Source organism: Phoca vitulina, unplaced genomic scaffold (genome assembly GCF_004348235.1).
Source record: "Phoca vitulina isolate PV1807 unplaced genomic scaffold, GSC_HSeal_1.0 scaffold67, whole genome shotgun sequence".
NCBI classification, from domain to species: Eukaryota; Metazoa; Chordata; class Mammalia; order Carnivora; family Phocidae; genus Phoca; species Phoca vitulina.
In genome coordinates this window covers 12,696,869-12,705,935 of record NW_022589770.1, presented here as the reverse complement: position 1 = coordinate 12,705,935, position 9,067 = coordinate 12,696,869, and the positions used below count along the sequence as shown (strand labels likewise).

At 37.6% G+C, this 9,067-nt stretch overlaps 1 protein-coding gene across 1 annotated transcript; it reads right to left on the bottom strand.

Annotated features, from left to right (window-relative positions):
• Positions 1 to 2,735: 2,735 nt before the first annotated feature.
• On the bottom strand, positions 2,736 to 4,199 carry DMAC1 (distal membrane arm assembly complex 1). The gene is made up of 2 exons (XM_032392413.1): positions 3,888 to 4,199; positions 2,736 to 3,025 (listed from the first exon to the last, which is right to left on the bottom strand). The coding sequence occupies exons 1-2, from the start codon at positions 4,159 to 4,161 to the stop codon at positions 2,961 to 2,963; spliced, it is 339 nt and encodes a 112-aa protein (XP_032248304.1). The 5' UTR covers positions 4,162 to 4,199; the 3' UTR covers positions 2,736 to 2,960.
• Positions 4,200 to 9,067: the final 4,868 nt, after the last annotated feature.

The window sequence follows — 9,067 nt, the reverse complement described above, 5'->3', positions numbered from 1 at the left end:
AGTGACATATATTCTCCCCATGCTCTTAGGGTACTTCTGAATGATGTGTAATTGTAAGACTTTCACCTCTGACTCTGTGTCCCTAACACCTATATAATCAAGGCAAGGATTTATCTGTCATTGAAAAAAAAAAAAAAAGTGGCTTTTCAACTCAAAGTTGCTTACTATTCCTGACCAAGACTTGAGAAGTGTCGGTTTGATTAATGCAGTCCCAGCAATAAATCAATTGAGGCCAAGGGTGGTTTTTGGGGGTAGTTGAACATATGCTTGCCCTGAACATATATTTAATTTAGGAGCAATTTATTTTGTTATCAAATCAGCTGGCTTCATTCAAGAGGCCCCTAATTCAGACACAGCCAGGCTGAGAAACCACTAATAAAAAGGAACAAGGAGCAAATGCTGAGGGTGGAGGTGAAGTACAAGTCATGGCTGGGATGCTTAACCTGTAAGCATGGTCTCTGGAATTGGGTCTCAGTCAGGTGAAACTCCGTAACGTTTTAGATTGATCTGCACTTGGAACACTCCAGTGCTGCCAGCAACAGCAGTCTCAGCAGTTGGCTTGGGAAGAGAGACCCCCTCACCTCTCCTTTCCAACATACAGCAAGATCCTAAGGATCAATCTATATTTGGGTCCTTTCTTATGTTCAGACATTGTTAGCTGGTCACAGGATTCCAGGCTAGTCAATGCAATACACAAAAGGAACAAGAGGGGCATCTGGGTGGCTCAGTGGGTTAAGCATCTGCTTTCAGCTCTCAGGTCATGATCCCGGGGTCCTGGAATTGAGCCCCACTTCAGGTTCCCTGCTCATTAAGGAGGCTGATTCTTCCTCTCCCCCCTCTTTTCTCATTCTTGCGCTCTCATGAATGAATAAAATCTTAAAAAAAAAAAAAGAAGAGATGGTGCAATGATTTTTTTAAAAGATCTTATTTAGAGAGAGAGAGAGAGAGCGCATATGAGTGCAAGCTGGGGGAGGAGTAAAGGGAGAGGGAGAGAATCTCGAGACACAGGGCTAGATCTCATGACCCTGAGATCATGACCTGAGCCAAAATCATGAGTCGTCACTTAACCGAGCCACTCAGGTGCCCCAGTGTAATACTTTCTTGATCACTGAGCTACTGAAGTTTATACCATGTAAAGGTTTAGTTAATAGATACCTTGGACATCATGAACATTGTCCGTGTTCACATATGTTCACATTTTGGTTTGTGTTTCAAGGAAAACTGTAAGGTCATTTTAAATTACCTTTATTTGTACTTTTCCTCCTCTCCTTTGCCAGAAGTAATTATGAGCCTTTGTAAACTCATTTCCATGCCATAAAGAGATTCTACAGCCCATGAATCATAATTAAACAGGTGTTCTTACATTACTGAGTAATAATCCACTGATTTTTGAGCCTGTTTATCCTACTCACCCCACTTCATCCCCAACAAAAGGGAAGACAATAGGGGCACTTTGTGTACTTCCTGCATTGCAGGACTGAAGTGGTATATCCATTTTGTCTCTGAAGATCAGACTCATCTCTAAAACAAATTAGATTTCTGACTTTGCACTGGCAGAAACCAAAGCAAATTTTCCAAAGTTAAAAAAAAAAAAAAGAAAAACAACTGTTAGTTTCAAATTTAACAAACTTACTTTTTTTGGGGGGGAGTGTTATTCCCACTTAAATGCCCACAGACATAGTAAAGAATTATTTTACTCAAACCTAGTAAAACAGCTCCAAGTTGGGTATGTTTGGTTCAAACATACCTTGGCAATACTCTAGTGAGCAGGCAAGTTTATTTGGAAAAAGCTCTTATTTGCTTACACACTAGTACAAATTCTGAGATGTTAAAATTATATTAAGAGTTATTCTATTTATTCAGTAGGTCAATCCAAGACCAAAAGTTAGATTTATGTACTTTGGTTTAACCTAAAAAAAAATGTTGGGAATACAGTCATTCAGCATTAGATCCAGGCACTTCTACATACTAGTAACAGCTCTGAAGGGACTTGCTCAACATTGTACACACTGTGATCGGCAGCTGAACTTGACCATCTTTCTGCTATGAAAAACAGCAATGTATAACTTTATAGAGAAGCTAGGGTATATCAGAAATGAAAAAAACTGGTAGGAAGCACAGGCTTATCTTAGAAATGAACTGTCAAATTTTAAGTCATTATCTCAAAAGCATGTCAATGTCATCACAGAAACATTTCCAGTGGTTGTGGACAAAGAACCAAATGTTTTTGTTTTCAATGATAAACGTAAATTTCTCTCAATTTTTTGGGTACTTTTCTTTAATTATATGCTGATTTTTGTTTCATAAAGGTAATTCTTGCCTCTTTGGAATCATCCGAGTTCTGAAAGACTAGAAGGAGAACTAAACAAGTCCTAGATGCACCAGACTTGCTGAATGACTCTGGACAAATCACCAGGACTATTTTTAAGTTTCACTTACCATCAATGAAATAGAGTAGCTTTGAAACTCTCATAAGGTGATATATTTGATAACGCCTTGGAAATTACAAGCAGTGCACAGATAAAAAGTTTTATGTACTTCTGCACATCGCATGATGCCAATCGACTGTTAATAGGTGTGGACCCAATACTAGGAAAAGTAAAGAGAACTACTTAAAATAATAGTTTAGTTCATTTTCCAACTTGGTTTATCATTTTCCTCTTTTTTTTTAATTTAAAATTTTTTAACTTTTTTTTGTTTTTTTAATTATTATACCAGATAAGACACAGAACTTGTTCTCTTCTCTGAGAGATTTATTGTTCCCTGTGGAGCCTGAGAAAGCGGCCACAACACTCATGGCCAAAGAATAACAACCCACATTTGTCTTTTCAGTCTTGTAGTATCCTCAGGACTGAAGTCTGTCAATGTCCATTTGTCTGTCCGGAACATCCATAAGTCCCATGCTTGTTCTGGTGTCCTGGGGACATGGACAAATGACGACAAATTCATAGGTAGTACTTTCAATCAACACGGAAGGCCTTTCCTTTGGGGTCTGAAAGGATGACTACACCCCAACAAGCAATGCCTAGGGAAAAAAACAAAAAAACAACAGCACCTTACATGGTTGTTACACCTCAGTTTACTAGGTGCTTTCATATATGCCACCTTATTTAATCCTCACAACACTCCTAGAAGATACATCACCATTATATTCTCTTGTAAGAGTCAAACTCAGAAAAGGAAAAGAAAGTTCAGAGGAAAAGAAAAATCAGTTACCTACCCAAGCAAGAAAGGGACTTAAGGAGAACTGATTTGGGGAATCTAATTAAAAAGGTAAGAGATCTGAAAACCTAAAATTCTACCCATTCAATTGGCTTGAAGAGTAAAAAGAATTACTACATTTTACTGTAAGATATCGTAACAATTATTATAATAATAACCACATTATTATTATTGCTACAGTTAAGGACTGTGGGCCACTTTACCCATGGTACACCAAAATGTGGGCTTACAAGTCATATCTAAGATGTGACTTCAAAGCCCTAGTTCCTAACCAAGATTATGTACTCTCACTCAGACTTTCTCCAGGATCTGGAGGGGAAAAAATGGGGTCTGGTGCCAGCTGGGTCACATCCTGATTATCTGACCTTGAACATAATACTTCTTAGTCTTTGCGCCTTAGTTTGTTCGGCGGTAAAAAAGGATTACTATAATCATACCTATATCTAATAGCCATTGTTAGGATTAAAAAAATTGAAGCTAATAAAGTTCTCAATTCTGTGATTTTTCTTTAATGAGGAAAGCGTCCCAACAACTTCCTCTCCCCGACCCTGCTTCTCATTTGGTGTACCTCCGCCACGTGACCAGCCCCGCAACCCGCCCACGTGGCTCCAGCCCACTTCTCCCTCTCCCCCAGCCCAAAGTCCCTGCCTTGCCCCGACTCTCACTGATGCCGATGACCATCTGCGTAATAGTCCCTGGACCAGGGGGGTATCCCAGCTTCATGGGCTTCCGCGCCACCCAGTACACGTACCCGCCCGCCCCTATCAGCCCCGCCCCTGAAAGCACGCGACAGCTCCAGCAGTTATTAAATAGAGGGGCTTCCGCTGGAGAGGTCGGCGCTCCAGGTGCAGGGAGGGGCAGGGACTCGGCGGAGTTGGTGGCCTCAGGAGGCGCAGGGACCTTGATCGGCTGCACAGGCTGGGACAGGAAAGAACCCATGTTCGGGAGCTCGGCTTCAGCGATGGGACTCCATGGACGGAACTGACGTAAAAGTTACGGCCGGAAAGCAAAGCGCCGGCGCACTGCACCGGAAGCAGCTTGAGGTCGCTGGGAAATGTAGTTTGGCCTGCCTCCAACGGGAAAAGATGGTGGCGCGCCTTCCGTTGTGGATTTGTGTGGCAACAACCTTGGCCTTACCTGAGGCTATCTATCCCTACACCCAGCCGCAATCATTTTCAGGATTATGACTTAGCCAACCTCCTAAATGTCTGAATTCTTAGTTTCTTTAGAGGAGGAGTCTGGGTTTCTAAGTTTCTTCCCTTGAGCGTGTCACTTCACCTGTCTGGAGGTGTGTAACTCAAAAGAGTTAAGTTTTATATGTGCTTAACTATATGCTAGACACTTTGCTAAGCGATTATCTGCATTATGCCATTTAGTCTTCCCAACCCAATGAGGTATCATTTTCCTGAAAAATGATAAAACTGGTTAAGTGACATTGCCATAGTTGAAACCAATACCTGTGTCAATACAGTCAAATTTCTTATATGTCACCTGTACATATTGTCGATGCAAAATGAACAAACTTTTTTTTTTTTTTAATTTTAAAGAGAAAGGAAAAGAGTTTTATTCCAGTCCAAGTTAGGATAGCTGCCTGGGGTACACCATATTCACAAAGAAGAGAGTGTTCTGGGGAAGAAACATTTGGTGCAAGGTTATATATGTTTTTACATAAAGAATTACAAGTCATGATGAAGAACACTCCAGAACGTCACAGACTTTATCTTAGTTTTTAGTATATTGGAAGGCTGTATGACTTTAATTTTATGAGAACTGGGGAAGTTTCTTTATTTTTCCTTGTGTTCAGAATCCTCATTTTTGGTTATTTTCTATTTTACTTATTATTTATTTATTTAGTTATTTATTTTTACGATTTTATTTATTTATTTGACAGAGAGCGAGCGAGAGAGAGAGAGAGCACAAGCAGGGGAAACAACAGAGGGAAAGGGAGAAGCAGGCTCCCTGCTGATGTAGGGCTCATTCCCAGGACCCTGGGATCATGACCTGAGCATAAGGCAGACAGTTAACCAACTGAGCCACCCAGGCGCCCCTTATCATTTATTTTTAAACAAAGAAAGCCAATGTGTGCTCCGATATAGAACCCATGCTTTAAGGTTTGCCAAGTCATTTTGACCTTGTTAAATGTTAAAGTATAGCTTCTCTAGGAGCTCAAGAGCAGGAAACATTCAAAGTTGAAACTTTCCTTTATCAATGTTGTGAGGGGACTACATAAATATAATCAAGGTATTAAAAATGGGTTTGAATTACCTGGATAAATACTTTTCATTTCTCTTTAGTTATTTCCTAACGTCATGATCTCAATTTTGTCATACTCATGGTATTGTTTCTATTCTGAGAGCCCTGGAGATAATTCAACTCAGAATCAGGCTAATGGACTTGAAGAGTTAATATAGGATCTGTTCTTGTAGGTTTACATTCTTACCATCCCTTTGGAATAAATTTTTAATTTTGATTGCTTCTTTGTAATTCAACTGCTATAGCATCCATTCCCAACCCATTTCCCTTCCATTTCCTTTGGGTAGAGTTGCATGTGTATTTTTTTTTTTTTTTTTCTGGTTGTTTTCAGGGGATTACTGGTAAGAAAAAGGCATTTAGAGTTCAGAGGTCATTTCTGCCAGAGGAGGTGGATGAAAACAGGATTAACTTCAGGTTTGAATTTTTCTCCGTTAGAATGGCTTAAAAAATTAACATGATAAAAAATAAATTCATTATTCCATTTTCTAAAATGGGATGTGATTTTGGGAAGGATTGAAAAAAGATAAAAATAAAGGTATGGATAATAGGAGAAAAGAAAGTAATAGGAGAAAATGCAATCATGAGAACACAGGTTGCCTGCTGCTTAATTTCAAAGACCCTTTCCATTTCATTCTCTCTCTCTCTCACCCCCCATGTATTGTCCAGTAGAAAGACAAAGGGTTGGGAAATTTGGGTTCTATAGCAGGCCCTGTCAGCATGAGTCAGCCATACGACGTAGAAAACATTATTTATTCTCTCTAGCCCGTTAGAGAGAGAATGTTTGTAATAAGGAGTTTTGGTTACCTCATGTTTGTAAAAGGAGATTTGGAATAGGTGAAATCTAACACTTTTTTCCTAACTTGAAAGTTCTATTATTTACTAAATATCTCTTTTCAGTTAGCATTTTGCTAAGTTGAATGAATTGCTAAGTTCATTTGCTAAATGAATTTAATAACATTTCACTTAGAAATTCACAATTTGTAGCCGATTTTCACTATGCCTGATTCAACATTCTATAGTGCATGTGATTTCTCCTTATTTACGTGAAAACAAACAAACAAACAAAAAATATCATTTGACAGTGGTTACCAAACATTTTGATTACACACTTCTGTGGATAAAAAAGTTTGAGGGGCGCCTGGGTGGCTCAGTCGTTAAGCGTCTGCCTTTGGCTCAGGTCATGATCCCGCGGTCCTGGGATCGAGCCCCGCATCAGGCTCTCTGCTCCGCGGGAGGCCTGCTTCTCCCTCTCCCACTCCCCCTGCTTGTGTTCCCTCTCTGGCTGTGGCTCTCTCTGTCAAATAAATAAATAAAAAAATCTTAAAAAAAAAAAAGTTTGAGCACATGCACAAAAAAAAAGGTTGAGCACACAATAACAGTTATGCATGCCTATTTATTATTTACAAATTTTATATTACTTTATAAATTATGAGGATAAGATAATATAATAGAAATACAAAGTTTAATATTTTCTCATATCTTGATACATAGGCTTGTGCATCTCCATGGACACCATGATTATCTGATATGTGACTTTATTAAGTCATCTTTTACCTAAAAGCTTACCTTCTTTATTGTGCATATTACATAAAGATGCCAGGAGAGGACATCTTTAATTCTCTAAACAAGTATTATTAAAATGGCCCATGACACATTTTCCAAACAACAGGCAAGATTTTAACTACTGTTTTTTTTTAAAGTACCTTCCAAAAGATGTGTTTCTTTTCTTATGATTGCCTCAAATAAATAATTTCAGCTTGTTTGTTATTGCACATAGCACATGTTGAAATTGAGAGGTTTGAAATGAGATTGAGATATAACTTTGATTGGAAAATTATTAGAAATGTTGACACATCTTGAGATAAATGAAACAGTAGGGTCTGAGGATAAAGGTAGAGGTTAATGAAAGCAGGCAAAACTATATTTGGAGGAAGATGTGTGCATTTTGGGGGAAAGAAATAGAAGGAGAAGGTTGAAAGATTACTTCATTCTATTGTAACTGTTTATTATTTATTTATTATTTATTTATTTATTTATTTATTTATTTATTTATTTATTATTTATTTCTTACTACTTATTATCTCTATAGTTCATTTTGGCACTTATGACTCACAAAGCCTTACGGCCTCTCCTATTTATTTATAAATTTTAAAACTGCAAAAGCCATAAAAATTGTCCTTCACACTCCTGTCCCTCAGTCACCCAGTTCCCCTTCCCTAACACAGCCAGTTTTATCAGCTTCTTATGTGTCTTTTCAGAGATGTCTGTGTATATGTGTATATTCTTTCCTCCAGTGACTTTGGAGTTCATTCCATATCAGCCAATATATAAAGTGCTTTTTTATGTGTTTGTAGGGCTCTGTAGTATTCCATTGTATGGATGTACTATACTGTATTTAACTGGTCTCATATTCATAGACATTAATAGACATTTAGACTGCTTCCAGTCTTTTGGTATTACAAATAGTGCCACAGTAAATAACCTCGTACATACATCATATCACAAACATGTAAGTATATCTTAGAATATATTTCTGAAAGGCTATAGTATTTATAAACTTGATGGACATTACCAAATGGCCTTTCACAAAATATGTACCAATTTACACTCTCACCAACAAGTGTGAGATCTGTTTCTCTATCTTATTCCCCCAAATAGTGAATTTAATCTCTGTCAGTGTGATAGGTAAAAGAGGTTTAATTAACTTTTTCTTATTATTAGTGATCTTAATATATGTTTAATATATCTTAATATATGTTTAAAGACAATTCATACTTCTTTTTCTGTGAACTGTCCATATTTTTTGCCCATTTTTTTCATTGAATTGTCTTTTTCTCACTGACTTCTAAGAATTCTTTATACATTAGAGAGATTAAAATTGGTCTGAGATATAAGTTCATAATTTTTTTCCAATTTGATATTTGCATTTTGACTTTGCTTGTACTTTTTACCATGAACATTTTAAAAATATTTAATTGAATTTATTTATTTTTATTATGTTATGTTAATCACCATACATTACATCATTAGCTTTTGATGTAGTGTTCCATGATTCATTGTTTGCGTATAACACCCAGTGCTCCATTCAATATGTGTCCTCTTTAATACCCATTACCAGGCTAACCCATCCCCGCACCCCCCTCCCCTCTAGAACCCTCAGTTTGTTTCTCAGAGTCCATAGTCTCTCATGGTTTAGCTATCTTTCTTTCTATAGCTTCTGAGGTTCACGTCATAATTAGAAAGGCCTTCTACTTTCTATGGTTTCCCCTTGTATTTTGATCTTTCCTTTAAACACAAAATTTTAATACATTTGGAATTTCTTCTATTATTAGGTGTTAGGAATGTAATCAGCTTTTTCTCCCCCCAATCCATTTTCTCAATTCTATTTATTAAACAATCCATCTTTCCCTACCTCTTAGAAATGCCGCTTTCTAAAATGCCATATATAGACGTACGTCTATTCCTGGACTTCATGTTCTGCTCCATGATTCGTCTATTTATTTATGTGCCAGTATCACAGTATTTTAATTGCTAAAGCTTTGTGATGTGTTAATACTTGGAGACAGGTTCCCCCCGTTCCAGACTTTTCTTG